Source organism: Ovis aries, chromosome 14 (genome assembly GCF_016772045.2).
Source record: "Ovis aries strain OAR_USU_Benz2616 breed Rambouillet chromosome 14, ARS-UI_Ramb_v3.0, whole genome shotgun sequence".
NCBI classification, from domain to species: Eukaryota; Metazoa; Chordata; class Mammalia; order Artiodactyla; family Bovidae; genus Ovis; species Ovis aries.
Genome location: NC_056067.1, coordinates 58634328 through 58652082, shown reverse-complemented (window position 1 = coordinate 58652082; position 17755 = coordinate 58634328). Strand labels below are relative to the sequence as shown.

The window sequence follows — 17755 nt, the reverse complement described above, 5'->3', positions numbered from 1 at the left end:
ACATTAACAGGGGCTGTCCCCCACCACCTTCCTCTAAAAGGAATTAACTTAGAGCTCCACTCAATAAGTCTCCTGGGTTTAAAAAGAATGTCTAGGATTAAACCCCTCTGATAGCTTTCTAACTTACCTGACTGGTCTAACTTACCTGACTGGTCTGTCCGGACTTTTACAACCATGCATGTGATTTTTACAGCCCCCCAACCACGAGAGGCACGAAGTTTAACACATCTTAAAGATACAGAGCCTTTTTTAAAGAGCTAAGAATTATGTCGGTGTAGGTTTTCATTGTTGAGTTAATGACTGCTGCCAGGCCTCCATATCCTTTATCTTTTAGGCACCTGGAGGATATTAATCAATGTAATTGGGATGTAGAAAAAAGAGTATAGTAGTTTTGATGTTAGCAATACCAGACTTTTGAGTTAATGAATTTTCTCTTTGTTATAAATCACTGTACTCCTCTTTCCTCATTATAAATTGTTGTGTCCTTGCTATGTAAGAATGTAACCTTAATTAGTGCTTTCTGAGAGTGACATCAGACTTTAGTAAGAACAACACTGTTAGGGCAAATGTTTTCTGGTTGATGGATCCTTAACAGAAAAGGGGTATAAAATGGTAATAGGCCTCCTGGCCAGAAGATGATGTAAATCACCTAAGACCTGTGTATACAGCTAAGTATGCAGAGAGAAAGCCTGGTCTCAGTAAGGGCCAGGGTTACTGACCCTGCAAGACTTGGTATTATCCACTGATATCTATGTAAAACTAAAAGTATAAAAGCTTTTCCTGGAAAAAAAAAAGGACGGACCAGTTTCTTGGACCAGTTCCTGGAAAGACTGGCTTCCCCCATGTCTTCTTTTCTTTCTTACTCTATTTTCTGGCTGATTCCCGTCTGGAGCATAGAGGCTCACCGTGTCTACTTATTTGTCTGGGCTTCTAACACCCACGCGAGAGGGAGCCCAAGGCGGGGGACCCTCCGCTATTCAAGTGGGCGCCTGTGGCCTTACGTAGATGGTAAAAGTCTCTTGACTGAGGCTTTATTGGCTTTCTATGTAAACCAAGGAATACAGCCTCTTTCTCTCCTCTATTCTCTTAACTGCAAAATCTTTCCTTATCTCTCTCTGCACCTATATATCTCTCTCGCCACATCGTCCCCGCTTTGAATTACCCTCGATCCACCGGGGCTGGTCCCTGGCAACATATCAATCAACAGTTGTCTCAAATTGAAAAGAAAAATATTACACTATCACTGTATTCTGCAAACTTACAGTACATAAATAAATTCTAAACAATATATTATATTTTGTAACAGTAAATAATCCAAAACCAAGCTTACCCAATTAATAATCAACTCTTCATAATTGGTTGTTTACAATTGAAAACAAATGAGAAAAAGAAGAATATGACTAAAACAATTTTTTGGAAACAACGTACTTTTTAAATCCACTGTAAAACTACGTACCCAAAAAGAAAAGGCATTTTACAATGTTAACAAGTAGTATGTGTCAGCTGTATTGCAGAATACATGCTAAAAGACCATTATCTGTAAATGACACATAAATTAAGATGTAAAATAGTCATCGGTTTTCTAACAGCCAATAAACAATGCAATCCCCACCTATGTTGTTGTTCAGTCGCTCAGTCGTGTTTGCCTCTTTGGGACACTGTGGACTGTAGTGCACTGGACTCCAATGTCCATGGGATTTCCCAGGCAAGAATAGTGGAGTGGGTTGCCATTTCCTTCTCCATGGGATCTTCTTGACTCAGGGATTAAACCTGCATCTTCTGCATTAGCAGGTGAATTCTTTACCACTGAGCTACCAAGGAAGGCTAATCTCTAGCCATGCACTATTGTTTATTACCTAATTTAATGGCACCAAAATATAATAAATTAAAAGTGAGAGCTTTGTGTATTTATTGACTAGGGTCAAATACGATATTGCTGAAAAATGTTGCAAGTGAAACACATACAAGATATAATGTAGTTGAGGTTTGACTGAAAACAAAATTCAGAAAAGCCATTATCCTTCGATTAAAAAATAAATAAAATTTTAAGAAGATAGAATGTAGAGCTAGAACAAATAATTTCACAATCTGTATGGAAATACAAAAAACCTCGAATAGCGAAAGCAATCTTGAGAAAGAAGAATGGAACTGGAGGAATCAACCTGTCTGACTTCAGGCTCTACTACAAAGCCACAGTCAACAAGACAGTATGGTACTGGCACAGAGACAGAAATATAGATCAATGGAACAAAATAGAAACCCCAGAGATAAATCCACGCACCTATGGACACCTTATCTTTGACAAAGGAGGCAAGAATATACAATGGATTAAAGACAATCTCTTTAACAAGTGGTGCTATGAAAACTGGTTACCACTTGTAAAAGAAAGAAACTAGATCACTTTCTAACACCATACACAAATATAAACTCAAAATGGATTAAAGATCTAAACAGAAGACCAGAAACTATAAAACTTCTAGAGGAGAACACAGGCAAAACACTCTCTGACATACATCACAGCAGGATCCTCTATGATCCACCTCCCAGAATATTGGAAATAAAACCAAAAATAAACAAATGGGACCTACTTAAACTTAAAAGCTTCCACACAACTAAGGAAACTATAAGTAAGGTGAAAAGACAGCCTTCAGAATGGTAGAAAATAATAGCAAATGAAGCAACTTACAAACAACCAATCTCAAAAATATACAAGCAACTCCTGCAGCTTAATTCCGGAAAAATAAACGACCCAATCAAAAAATGGGCCAAAGAACTAAACAGACATTTCTCCAAAGAAGACATACAGATGGCTAACAAACATGAAAAGATCCTCAACATTACTCATTATCAGAGAAATGCAAATCAAAACGACAGTGAGGTACCATTTCACACCAGTGAGAATAGCTGTGATCCAAAAGTCTAAAAGCAATAAATGCTGGAGAGGGTGTGGAGAAAAGGGAACACTCTTACACTGTTGGTGGGAATGCAAACTAGTACAGCCACTATGGAGACCAGTGTGGAGATTCCTTAAAAAAACTGGAAATAGAACTGCCTTATGACCCAGCAATCCCACTGCTGGGCATACACACCGAGGAAACCAGAATTGAAAGAGACATGTGTACCCCAATGTTCATTGCAGCACTGTTTATAATAGCCAGGACATGGAAGCAACCTAGATGTCATCAGCAGATGAATGGATAAGAAGGCTGTGGTACATATACACAACGGAGTATTACTCAGCCATTAAAAAGAATTCATTTGAATCATTCTAATGAGGTGGATGAAACTGAAGCCTATTATACAGAGTGAAGGAAGCCAGAAAGAAAAACACCAATACAATATACTAACGCATATACATGGAATTTAGAAAGATGGTAACGATAACCCTGTATGCGAGACAGCAAAACAGACACAGATGTATAGAACAGGCTTTTGGACTCTGTGGGAGAGGGAAAGGGTGGGATGATTTGGGAGAATGGCATTGAAAAATGTATAATATCATATATGAAACGAATTGCCAGTCCAGATTCGATGCATGATACTGGATGCTTGGGCCTGGTGTACTTGATGACCCAGAGGGATGGTATGGGTAGGGAGGAGGGAGTGGTGTTCAGGATGAGGAACACGTATATATCTGTGGTGGACTCATGTTGATGTATGGCAAAACCAATACAATATTGTAAAGTAATTAACCTCCAATGAAAGTGAATACATTTATATTTAAAATATATATATAATGTAGATAAAGTCATATCATAAAGAATATGATACAGTATAGATATTACCTTTTTTAAACAAATCTATTTTGAGTATTTACTATAAAACATGTACTATTGACAGCAAACTAACATGCTTTTCTCTAATCAGAGCAAGAGACACACCCAATTGGGCCACAAAGTGGTAAGACAACCAGGATATGAATCTGAACCTACTGGGATGACTGAAAAAACTTATTTCTAAACATGACCACCCACCGAATGAATAGACTAGAAAATATTTTAAAAATATATACATAAGGAACTTAGAAAGAAAATATCAAGGAAGATACAAGACAGAAGTAGTCTGTTAAAATATTATTCAACCACCCCATTCTGAAATGGGTTGTGAGTCATCATGGATGCACAGAGTGATTTAGGTCATGTCCTGAGAAATGTGTTCAATAAATGATCAGAGATTATCTTTAAAGTGAGAGTATGTAGAAGGTGGAGGGATGTGATAGGTAAGAACAATGTTTCCATCCATATCAAGGTACTATGTGAGGACTGGTCAGGACTAAGAAAGGGCCTGCATGGAGCATAGGGTACACAGGTTTATGTGAGATATTAGCCTGTGACTGCCATGTCTCTGTGAAAATAACTGAGAGTGCAAACTAACATACTGACCTTAAAAGAAAAGAACTGGTTCAGCAAGTTTATGGGCATTATACTATGGGTATAGGACAGAAATAAGAGAGATTTTAAAAGTGACTGTGATATATGGAGAAAGCAGGATAATACCTGTTATACTATTTACAATGTAATGTATCCAACTGTGAATTTTGTAAGTTAAAATGGAATGCTTATATTCAAGAAAAACATACACAATATTCCAGGATATTGTGTAACAATCTTATTAGCAGAAATCAGAAGGAAAATCCAGGAAAAAGCTATCTAAACCTGAGTTCCTCTGCCAAGTATGATTAACCTCTCCATTGGACATTTATTTCATTTCTTCTTCCACACATGGTCATCTCAAGATCGAGGAGTATCAAAGGAAACAAGGGATTGACACTGACTCTGGAAGACCTTCCCAGTTACAAAAGCCTTTCTGAGGCATCCAACTCTTTTTTGTAGAAAAAGGCTTTATTCTCCTAGACCTTCCCTGAGTTCAAAAGAGCAGATTCAAACAGTTACTAATACATTAAAGGATCATACCACGATCAAGTGGGATTTATTGCAGGGATGCAAGATTTCTCAATATCCACAAGTTAATCACTATGATACACCACAGTAACAGCTGAAGACTAAAAACCATATGATCATCAATAGAAGCAGAAAAGGTTCTGACAAAATTCAAGTGCCATTTATGATAAAAACCCTTCAGAAAGTCAGCACAGCTGGACCCTACCTCAACATAATTAAGACTGTATATGTCAAACACACAGCTAACATCATACTCAACAGGGAAAAACTGAAAGCACTCCCTTAACAACATGAATAAGACAAGAATGTTCACTATTGCCACTTTTATTCAACATATTTTTGGAAGTCCTAGCCACAACAATCAGAAAAGAAAAAGAAATAAAAGGAATTCAAGGTAAAAAATAATTTAAAAGAAGTAGAATTGTCACTATGATGCTACACACAGAAAATCCCAAAGATGCCACCAGATGACTACTAGACCTCATCAATGAACAGAGTAAACTTGCTGGATACAAAGTATATAGAGAACTGCTGCATTTCTATACACTAACAATGATATATCAGAAAGTGAAATTAATGAAACAATCCCATTCACCATCTCAGAGAAAAGAATACAATTCTAAGGAATAAACCTACCTAAAAAGTCAAAAGAACTGTACTCATAAAACTATAAGATGCTGATGACTGATACCAAAGATGACACAAACAGATGGCACAAACATATACCATGTTCTTGGATTGAAAGAAGTAACACTATCAAAATGACCATACTATCCAAGTCAATCTACATATTCAGTGCAACCCTTATCAAATTAACAATGACATATTTCATAAAACAAAGAAAAACTTAATTTGTACCAAAATAAAAAAGACCCTAATATCTAAAATGATCTTGAAAAAGAAGAACACAGCTGGAGGAATCATGTTTCCTGAGTTCAGACTATACTACAAACTGACAGTCAACAAAGTGAAAGTGAAGTCACTCAGTCGTGTCCAACTCTTTGTGACCCCATCGACTGTAGACTACCAGGTTCCTCTGTCCATGGGATTTTCCAGGAAAAAATACTGAAGTGGGTTGCCATTTCTTTCTCTAGCAGATCTTCCTGACCCAGGGACTGAAACTGGGTCTCCTGCGTTGTAGGCAGATGGCTTTACCGTCTGAGCCACCAGGGAAGTAGTATGATGATGGCACAAAACAGAAACACAGATCAGTAGACAGGACAGAAAATCCAGAAATAAACCACTTTACTTACAGTTAATTATTCTATAACAAAAGAGGATAGAATATAGAATGAAGAAGTCTCTTTAATAAATGGTGATGGGATAAATGGATAGTTACAGGAAAAAGAATGAAATTACAACATTCTCTAATACCATACACAAAAATAAACTCAAAATGTGTTAAACATCTAAATGCAAGACCAGATACTATAAAATTCATAGTGGAAAACAAATGCAAAACACTGACATAAATGTCAGCAAAATTTTTTTGAATCTATCTCTTAGAGTCATGGTAATAAAAGCAAAATCGAACAAATGAGACCTAATTAAATTTAAAACCTTTTTGCAAAGCACAGGAAACCAAAAAAAGAACAAAAATTCAACTTTTGGACTAGGAGACCATATATGCAAATCATACTACCGATAAGGGATTTATTTCCAAAATATACAAACAGTTCATACAGCTTCATATCAAAACAAACAACCAACCCAATCAAAAACTAGGCAGAAGATCAAAACAGATACTTCTCCAAAGGAGACAAACAGATGGCCAACAGTCACCTGAAAAGATGTTTGACGTCTCTACTTATGAGAGAAATGCAAATCAAAACCACAAAAATGTATCGCCTCACACTGATCAGAATAACCACCATCAAAAAGTCTACAAACAATAAATGCTTGAGAGGGTATGGAGAAAAGAGAACCCTCCTACACTGTTGGAAGGAACATAAATTGGTACTTCCACTTTGGAGAATAGCATGGAGGTTCCATAAAGAACTAAAAATAGAGCTATCACATGAACCAGCAATTCCAATCCTGGGCATATATCCAGAATGGAAGAAAACTAATTCAAAATGATACATGCACCCCAATGTTTTTAGCAGCACTATTTATACCAACCAAAACATGGCAGCAACCTCATAGATATGAGAATGTGAACTTGGACAAAGCTGTCCTGGGATAAATTCCCATACCATTTACAGAGGCTAAAATATATGGTCCTTGATACACATCAACGACACTGTCATGGTGCCCTTGACAGAGTTTCCAAAGCCAGAAAATAACCTGGAAAGATGTATCAGGCTCTCGTGATACTTTCTCTCTCATCATCCTAGAACATACTGACCACTCTACTGGATAGCTTCAAGTGCTGACTTGTACAGAGCAAGAAAATAACATTAGAAATAGTGTCTCCATCACAGTTTTCTGTTACCTACTAAATCCACTCCACAGAGACTCACCAGAGGCTGCCAATTAAACATGGGTGGATTATCACAGCAAGGAAACCAGATAAAATTTCAGACCCTCAGGAATTTATTTCAAAGAAATTGACGTGGTAAAATGATACAAAGTGCTGCCATTCATGGGGTCGAAGAGAGTCGGACACGACTGAGCGACTGAACTGAACTGAAGGAGAATGGAACATCAGGAACAGTTGACATTCCCAGACTGGGTAGAGCAGCACAAGAGTAAAAATAATACAACATGAAGGTTAGAAATTACAGCATCTTGAGATGGGACCATGCACTCGTCCTACAGATGGCAAGTTAAGAGCCTGCGAGACTCACATATGCTCCCCTTGTAGGATCTAGGATCAAAAAGACGATCTCTCTACCCACTCTTATATATCCCTAAGTAACAACCACAGAGGATCCAATCCACCAACTTGTCCCACTCCTAAACAGAAAAAAACAGCCCTTTTGAGATACTCGTTTTTCTTTATATGTTGTAGTTTTGGTTACTTTTACATCACTCCCCACTCTCCAGAGCTTTTTCTCAGGCTCCAATGTGGAGATAATATTCAGATCAGAAACAGAAATTCTGGGACTTCCCTGGTGATCCAGTGGTTGGTTAAGACTCTGCATTTCCAATGCAGGGGGTGCAGGTTTGATCCTTAGTCAGGGAACTCAGATCCCACATGCAGAATGGTACAGCCAAAAAAATGTAAAGAAGCAAGTAAAAACAAACAAGTAGATATTCAGTGTTATCAGAAGAAAGAAATCTAAAGTGCTGTGGATTTTTTAACACTGAGCCAAAAGTTGAAAAGCAGAAAATAGGAACTCGGTTTTTTTTTTTTTTTTTTTTTTAACTTTTGCTACTGAGCTTTGTAGATAATTAAGCTCTGTAACAACGTCAGATATGACATGAAACAGACACAGCATCTGAAGAGGGTCAGTTTACCCTTTTGAAACTGTGTCATGCCCCAGTCACCAGAACTCTCAGATGAAAGACATCAGGTCCTCCCAAGGGGCACACAGGGAAAATGCAGATACCCAAGGGCAGCTCTGGAAGGAAGTCATCCTCACCCACAGAGAGCAGGTTCCTATAGGTCTCCAGCATCACGTCCCTGTACAAGGCCCTCTGAGCAGGGTCCAGGAATTCCCACTCCTCCGGAGTGAATTCGATGGCCACGTCCTCAGAGGTCAGTCGTTCCTGAAATGAAACCACATGTCACCAAAAGGGCCATGAAAAGTTCTCATTTTCATGCAAAAGAGAAAGGGCAGTAAGGGGCAAGGATTGACTTGGTTGAAGTATGTGTTCTAACAGATCCATGCAGGGGTATCTGGAGAAAGTATGGATCTCTAATTTTAATTTCTTATGCTTTTTCCTAAGACCTTATGAGATCCTCCAATTAATATGGATTTTTCATCATTGTTCAAAATCCATGAAATATATAAAAATAAAGCTCAACACTGTTTTGGCTATACAGAAGTGTCAGACATTATATTCTACCCAGTGAGTGCAATTCATTATCTCGATGAGGTACAGCATGAGTGGTGTCTTCAGAGATGACAAAGTCCATGGCACTTTTAATGGAAAGGTCAAAATTTTCAGGTATGATGTTGATAACAGCAGCAAGAACTAACAGTGTCTGAAGGCTTCCTGTTGCTCTAAATTACTGTAGTATTACTCTAAATATTAAATAAGTACTTTATAGGCAAGAACCAGTCATCAATATAACAGCTCATTAAACAACCATCTGTTCCCACCTTAGAGAAGAAAACCTGTGTCACAGACACTCTGAGAAACTTGAATCAGATCAAGAAGGTAAGAAATGTTACATGAAGCACCTGAACTCAGAAGCTTGGGCTCAGCAACTGAAGCTTAAGCATCTAACAGTGAAGTAATACAGACAACATTACAAGTCCTTTGACAGAGGGCTTCTAAAGAAAACTTGAAAGAAGTCCAAGGTGAGCCTCTTCCCTGCCCCTCTGTCTTCTCTGCAGGGGGAGCAGCTCTTGGGCCTTGGGCCTTCATCCCTTGAAAATGGACACCTGTGCCAAAGTAGTCTCTCCCCTCTCCCTGATCGGGAGAACCTCCCCCCTGTTGAGCGATCACTGTCCACAGTGGTGGTGAAGGACTGGAGACACTGACCTATGAGAGCCACAGCAGCTTGGCAGCCCCAGGTCCCCCGACCATCTCACTTATTCCTAGCCACAACTTCCAAACCACTGCCATTTCAAAGGACTTTGACACAGCAGCCAAGTTCCCTGGAGCTGGAGTTGCCACAGCAGGGGTGGCTGGCTCCAGGGCTGGAAGTGGGACTGTGTTCGGGAGCTTCACTATTATGCCAGGAACCCTTCTCTGAAACAGTAGCTCTTCTACGCCATGGGGTTGGCCCTCTCAAAGGCCATGGGGCTCTTTTGCCTGATGGTTGTCTAGCTCGTCTTCTTCACGATATGAAGGAGCTATTTCCACCTCCCATAGTTCTTTCTCCTGTGTCTGCCCTGTATGTTCCCTTTCCTGGAATTCCACAGGCAGCCTGGGGAAAGTGGTGGGCTCAGGCTTTGACAGAAGGAAAACAAATAAATATTGTATTAATATATAAAAAAAAAAGTCCAAGGTGAACAATGTGGAATGGCATGAAAAGTCATTACAGACGTGGATACAGAAACACAACTGTTAGTAATTTACTACTTAAAACACTAACAGGATTGTTCAGAAAATTTCAAGGCCACAGATTATACTGATAACATAATTTCAACTGAAAAAAAAAAAGGTGATATGTAGTCTTAAAATCATGATGTCTTGTATCTAAACCACAGACTTGCACATGCATGCATACTTATCTATAAAAAATTAACTGAAATGAGAGGATTTGTCTTTTGAACAGGATTTTTGGACAATTTTATATTATCCTTTTATTCACATGTATTTCAGCGTTCTTCAGACAATAACTATGTATCCTTTGTACTTAGCTGAGTTTGTCAACAGGATTCTATACTAAGCTACCAAAAGAAAACTGGTAAAAATATTAAAAAAAAAAATACTTGAACTCAATTCATAATAAAATTACTATATATAAAGATAAAATTTTACCCATTTAAATTTACATAGCAAGGCATTAACAGAAGCCAAAGACTTTCTTTGCTTTTTTTTCCACTAATAAAACAGATCTGAAATTAGAAGAGTCATTAGATTATGACAAAAAAGAATTATCACAAAAGCAAAGTAAAAAAACTTCTCAGAGAATTAAATATCATGTCACAAAAGAATATGGAAAAAGATATAGTTATTAACCAAGACTTTCTAAAGAAACATCATGATAGGAAGGAAACATTCAATATATTCCTTCTGAAATTACAGTGGCATGAAAGGAGCTGTCCAGGGTGCCTGTATTTCACCACCATAGGATGCACACGAGGAGGGGCGACTAGAAGAAGTAAGAGGAGGTAAAACACAGGGCAAGAGACACAGAGTTTGTCAGAGAGTTGAAACAGGTAGTACTCACAAGCCTAAGGACATGGAAAGATGAAAAGTGAAAGGATGGAAAAAGACAGTCCATCCTAAACAGAGTAGGGGAGACTGTTATATCAGACAAAATGAACTGAAGAAAAAAAGTGCAATGAGATAAATATTGTATAATAATAAAACGATCAATTTACCAAAAAGCTGTAACAAGTAAAAATATATACACATCTAAGTATATTCAAAAGCAGAAACATTACTTTGCCGACTAAGGTCCGTCTAGTCAAGGCTATGGTTTTTCCAGTGGTCATGTATGGATGTGAGAGTTGGACTGTGAAGAAGGCTGACCACCAAAGAATTGATGCTTTTTAACTGTGGTGTTGGAGAAGACTCTTGAGAGTCCCTTGGACTGCAAGGAGATCCAACCAGTCCATTCTGAAGGAGATCAACCCTGGAATTTCTTTGGAAGGAATGATGCTAAAGCTGAAACTCCAGTACTTTGGCCACCTCACGCGAAGAGGTGACTCACTGGAAAAGATTCTGATGCTGGGAGGGATTGGGGGCAGGAGGAGAAGGGGACGACAGAAGATGAGATGGCTGGATGGCATCACGGACTCAATGGATGTGAGCCTGAGTGAACTCCAGAAGATGGTGATGAACAGGGAGGCCTGGCGTTCTGCGATTCATGGGGTCACAAAGAGTCGGACACGACTGAGCGACTGAAGTGAACTGAACTGAATATTAGATATTTCAGAAAAATGAAGCAAACATTGAACAGGCATGTACAGATCACACGGCCCAACAAAAGCATAAAACACCTGTATCTCAAGGACACATAAACCATTCTCTATGAGAGAACATATGTTAGGCCAAAATTAACCGTTTTAAGAGACTGGTACCATAAAAGTATCTTCCCTAACAACAACGAAATAAACATAAGAAAAAAAGAAAATTCCTCAAATGTGGACATTAAAAAACTCACTCTTACACCACAAATGGGTCTAAGAAAAAAATCACATGGAAATTTTTAAATACATGGATCAAAAGGAAAACACAACATTACAAAATTCATAACACACAAAGACCACTGTACTAAAAGGAAAGTCTGAAAGGTTAAATGCTTACAGTAAAAAAAAAAAAAAAAAAAAAAAGATCTTATTTAGACCTCTCGGAAGCAGAAAACAGAAAACAAACTAAACTCAAGTTTAGCAGAAGGAAACATGTAAATAAGAAAGATCAAACCAGAGATACAATAGAAAGTAGAAAAATATAAAAATCAACAAACCAAGAGTTGATGTTTTGAAAAAATTGTATACGAAAACCCCCACCTAGACTAAGGACAAGAGAAAAAATGATCCAAATAATTAAAAACAGATATGAAACTGGAGTGATTACAACTCATGTCAAAGAAAGTTTCTAAAGATAAGGAAGTACTATGATCAATAATGCCTATAAGTGACAGTATATAGGAGATACTAGCAAATTCTTAGAAACATACAAACTATTTTACTTATTAAGAAAAAAGTGGAGAAGTGTTGAAAGTGAAAGTGTTAGCCACTCAGTCGTGTCTGACTCTTTGTGACCTCATGCACTGTAGCCCACAAGGCTCCTCTATCCATGGAATTTCTCCAGACAAGAAGACTGGACTAGACAGCCATTCCTTTCTCCAGGGAATCTTCCGACCCAGGGAAAGAACCTGGGTCTCCCGCACTGAAGGCAGATTCTTTATGATTTGAGCCATCAGGGAAGCCCATTATAACTAGAGAGATTTAAAAAGTAGTCAGAAACCTCTAAGAAAAATACAGGACCAAATTCTACCAAACATTTACAAAAGAACTACCACTAATCCTACTAATTCTATGAAGCAAGCATGATTCTAATAGTTTGATGATTTCCCAAAGACACAAGAAAGGAAAACTAGAAACCAATACCCCTGATGAATACTGATGTAAAATTAAAATACCTGCAAACCAACTTCAACACATATTAAAAAGATCTGAAGAAACAGACACAGAGAACAGATGGAGGTGGGAGGGGAGGAAGGAGAGGGTGAGATGTATGGAGAGAGTAACATGGAAGCTTACATTACCATATATAAAGTAGAGAGCCAATGCGAATTTGCTGAATGACTCAGGGAACTGAAAGAGGGGCTCTCTAACAACCTACAGGGGTGGGATACGGAGGAAGATGGGAGGGAGGGGACATATGTATAACTATGGCTGATTCATGTTGGTATTTGGCAGAAAACAATAAGTTCTGTAAAGCCATTATCCTTCAATTAAAATAATTTAAATAAATAAATAAAAAGATCTGACACCATAACCAAGTGGATTTTATTCATATAAGGCAAGGAGAAGTCAACATACAAAAATCAATTAATACGACACACTACATTAACAGATTAAAGGAGAAAAAAAACAGGATCATCTTGATGCAGGAAAAAAACATTCGACAACAATTTGACAACCTTTCAAGATGGAACACTCAACAAACTACAAAGAATAAATTATACCAACATCAACATAATAAATGCCATTATGAAAAGAGCACAGCAATGGGGAAAGAATGAAAGCTTTTCCTCCGAGGTTAAGAAGAAGGCAAGGATGCACACTCTGCACTAGGTTCAACAAAGCACTGAAACTCTTCGAGCAAGTAGCTGAGAGAAGGAAATCAAAGGTCCCCAAATTGAAAAAGAAGTAAATGTCTCTTCTTTCCCACATGACAAAGTTTCATCAGTAAAAATCATGAAGATTACAAAAGAAACATGGAATATCAAAAAGATTCTTTAATAACCACACAAAGGGTCAATAAACCAATTAACTCATTATCAAAACTGCCACGACAATCATTGTAGAAGCAGAATAAAACATCGTGAAAGTCATAGAACTATTCTAAGAGCAAACAGCAAAACTCTCGAAGAAGGAAGATGGAGGTCTTTCTATTTCAACACCTATTACAAGGTAATCAAGGTGATGTGGTACTGGTATAAAAACAGACAAATAAACCAACTGAACACAACACAGTACTCAGAAATAATTCTTTGTGTATATGTAACGTATATTCACAAGAATGTCAAGATACACAAAAGGGAAAAGACAGGCTCAATTGATCTGTTTCCCAGATTTAACCAGCTATTGTGCATACTAACACCTGACTTCCATGGGCAGTTTCGTTGCCCTGGTTGACAGAGCAGACAGTGCATCCAGATAGGCCCTAAGCAATCCCTGCTGCCCATCAGCACTGAGACCCCATATCCAACCCATGGGTGAGAAGCCCTGCCCAGGACAGTGCCCAGGGGAGCCTCCTCACAAGGGCCTGGTCACCGGGTCATGGGGAGATGGGATCTAAGCGGAGACGACAGGGCCTGAGGGAAGGCTTCGGGTGAGTGTGCATGTACAGGAGTCACACAGGACACTCCAGAGTCAGACACGATTAGCGAGTCCAGAGAAGGGCATTTCAGGAAGGACAGACTAAATATGACCTTACCTGAGAAAGAGCCATGCCTGACTCCTTTTCTTTCCTCTTCCTTAACTTCAGGGCTTCCTCAGGCAACATGAGTTTTCAGAGGTCTATCATCAAAGTGGAAAACATGCTGTTTAATGCTTAGAGTCAACACATCCCCTAAATGAGCCCCAACCACACACACAGGGAAACCCTCACAATGTGGAACAGACAGTTCCCTGTGGAATTGTCTCAGGAGGGACTCAGGACAGTCAACTCCCGCAGAGAGACCAACATGGGACTTTCCCACACATTCCCTCGGATCACACTCCCCTCCTGCTGACGCCTCATGTACACAGCAGCAGGAGGCACCACCACTGACCAGGCAATCTCCTTCAGGTCACACAGTAAGCCCTGATCCATCCCCACTCAGAACGGAGCACCCCCTCCTCGACCAGGATCTCAGCCCTCAGGACTGGGAGGACTCATGAGTTCTGATGCTCAGTGAGGGATCCAGACTGGATTCAACTGGGCCATCTTAAACATTCTCGAGCTGTGGACCAACACAAACTACCTGTAAGGGAATCTTTGGTCAGAGGGTACAAAACATGTGTGTCAGGAGCCATGTTAGGCATTACTGACAAAATGAGGGCATGGCCCCAACCCCCTCTACTTGTCCCGCAAGCACGGAGCTGGAATGTAGGAGTTAGGTCTTGTGATTCTGACTTGTTATTTCCTTTCCTCAGCTGAGCTGACTGAAAAGAATTTAAAGTGCTTATAGTCCTTGAGAGGAGCATGAGAAGGCACAAAGCCTCCTGCAGTTGTGCTCAGAGAATAATCCATAAAGTTAACCACTGACATTTGTTCAAGGATCTTTACAAAGAGTATTCCAGGATGATCATGTAGGCTGCAGCTTGACGCCATGGGAAGGATTGTCATCTAAGACATATTTGTGAAGGAAATGTTAATGGCAAAGGAAGTTTACTGAATTTAGGGTTTAGGAATAATTAAGAAATTGAGTGGCCATCATGGTCAACAAAAGAGTCCAAACTGCAGTACTTGGATGCAATCTCAAAAATGACAGAATGATCTCTGTTCATTTCCAAGGCAAACCATTCAATATCACAGTAATCCAAGTCGATGCCCCAACCAGTAATGCTGAAGAAGCTGAAGTTGAACGGTTCTATGAAGACTTACAAGACCTTTTAGACCTAACACCCAAAAAAGATGTCCTTTTCATTATAGGGAACTGGAATGCAAAAGTAAGAAGTCAAGAAACACCTGGAGTAACAGGCAAATTTGGCCTTAGAATGCAGAATGAAGCAAGGCAAAGACTAACAGAGTTTTGCCAAGACAATGCACTGGTCCTAGCAAACACCCTCTTCCAACAACACAAGAGAAGACTCTACACATGGACATCACCAGATGGTCAACACCAAAATCACATTGATTATATTCTTTGCAGCCAAAGACGGAGAAGCTCTATACAGTCAACAAAAACAAGACTGGGAGCTGACTGTGGCTCAGATCATGAACTCCTTATTACCGAATTCAGAATTAAATTGAAGAAAGTAGGGAAAACCACTAGACCATTCAGGTATGACCTAAATCAAATCCCTTACAATTATACAGTGGAAGTGAGAAATAGATTTAAGGGCCTAGATCTGATAGATAGAGTGATGAACTACAGGATGAGGTTCATAACATTGCACAGGAGACAGGGATCAAGACCATCCCCATGGAAAAGAAATGGAAAAAAGCAAAATGACTGTCTGGGGAGGTCTTAAAAATAGCTGTGAAAAAAAGAGAAGCAAAAAGCAAAGGAGAAAAAGAAAGATATAAGCATCTGAATGCAGAGTTTCAAAGAATAGCAAGAAGAGATAAGAAAGCCTTCTTCAGTGATCAATACAAAGAAACAGAGGAAAACAACGGAATGGGAAAGACTAGAGATCTCTTCAAGAACATTAGAGATACCAAGGGAACATTACATGCAAAGATGGGCTCGATAAAGGACAGAAATGGTATGGACCTAATGGAAGCAGAAGATATTAAGAAGAGGTGGCAAGAATACACAGAAGAACTGTACAAAAAAAAAAAAAAAGATCATCACGACCTGGATAATCACGATGGTATGATCACTCATCTAGAGCCAGACATCCTGGAATGTGAAGTCAAGTGGGCCTTAGAAAGCATTACTATGAACAAAGCTAGTGGAGGTGATGGAATTCCAGTTGAGAGACTGAACTGAAATGAACTGAAGAATAGTTAGAAGCTAAAAATTTAAGGAATGTGGTAGTGCTAACGTGTTTTACTATAGCTTATACAGATCAGGAATTTCAGAGATATTAATAGCTAGAAGCCTTTTTAGGAGATAGTGTGCTTAAGATTCTAGGGGCAAACAGGATTTAGAAAGGTAAGAAATAAACTGAGTAATGTGGTATGCAGCCCAGACATAAGCATGAGTTACAATGTAATCACAAGTTAAAGTAAACAGGATTCTGAGAGAATCGCTGAAGTAGAAACTCTGTTTGAAGGGCAACAATGTTTTATGGAGACAATAAATCTGGGTGAGGGGAAACTGAAAATGCCAAACCTCTGACCTAACGCTTTTGTCAAAGTATAAAAGAGAACCTGAAGCTTGAACTAAACATGCAGTCCCTTACCTTGAGTCAGAGGCTGCATCATTCTCCACCAACACCGCTCATCTCTTCAGGCTGATTCCCTGGCTGCTGGAGCTGGATTCCGGCACATGTGTATGCAAAATGCGTCATCAATGAAACGTGAAGCCTGGACTGAGCACCATTCAGAGAAAAGCACCCCTCCCCCCCCCAATTCTCTTTTTCTTTCCCAGCCTTACTAAGGCGTAACTAACAAAAATGGTATAAATGTACTGTGTACAAAGTGATCATGTGATAGACTCATACACTGAATAATTATTATAGTCGAGGAAGTTACACTTCCACCTATAACTACACTGTATTATTTTTTTCTCTGGGTGAATTTCAAGGATATAGAAATGCTACCAGCAGCATGCAGTACCTCAGATCCCTAGAACGTACTTATTTTACAATGGAAAATCTCTCCTCTTTGACTACTAGTGCCTCATTTCCCCCTCTACCCAGCTTCTGGTAACAGCCTTATTACTCGATGGCTCTATAAGTGTGACAATTCTAGTTTCGACATAGGGTCTGCCCTCCTTTGTCAGGCTTATTTCACTTGGCATAATGTTTGCTAGGTTCATTCATTCTGGCATAAATGCAGGATACTTGATTTTTTATATTTATATACAGAGAAAAAATCGTTCATAAATGTAAGTATGTAATAAATATTTCTATACCACACTTTTGTAACCTATTCTTTTGTCAAGAGACATCTGGGCTGTGTCTATGCCTTGGCTACTGCCAATCCAGTCATACTCATGGAACTGTGGATATATACCTGAAAAACTGATTGCTTTTCCTTTGGATATCTGTCAGAAATGGGTTTGACAGACTGTAGGCCTG

General features: G+C 39.0%; 2 protein-coding genes and 1 pseudogene across 4 annotated transcripts in view; 1 reads left to right on the top strand and 2 right to left on the bottom strand.

Annotated features, from left to right (window-relative positions):
- Nucleotides 1–17755, bottom strand: part of LOC114118023 (zinc finger protein 347-like) — a 107859-nt gene that overhangs the window by 70376 nt on the left and 19728 nt on the right. The window lies entirely within an intron of this gene.
- The window catches only part of LOC105605808 (zinc finger protein 665-like), a 35386-nt gene that overhangs the window by 4617 nt on the left and 13014 nt on the right, over nt 1–17755 (bottom strand). For 2 of the 3 annotated variants that reach the window (XM_060398855.1, XM_060398857.1), the window contains exons 3-5: nt 16916–16987; nt 14298–14380; nt 8429–8555 (exon numbers count right to left, since the gene is read on the bottom strand). In XM_060398855.1, the coding sequence (XP_060254838.1) occupies nt 8429–8555; nt 14298–14366 (196 nt within the window). In that variant the 5' untranslated portion in view covers nt 14367–14380; nt 16916–16987. The remainder of the gene's footprint in view (nt 1–8428; nt 8556–14297; nt 14381–16915; nt 16988–17755) is intronic. The other variant, XM_060398856.1, reaches the window with a different exon arrangement.
- LOC121816387 (ATP synthase F(0) complex subunit C2, mitochondrial-like) lies at nt 9390–9856 on the top strand (annotated as a pseudogene).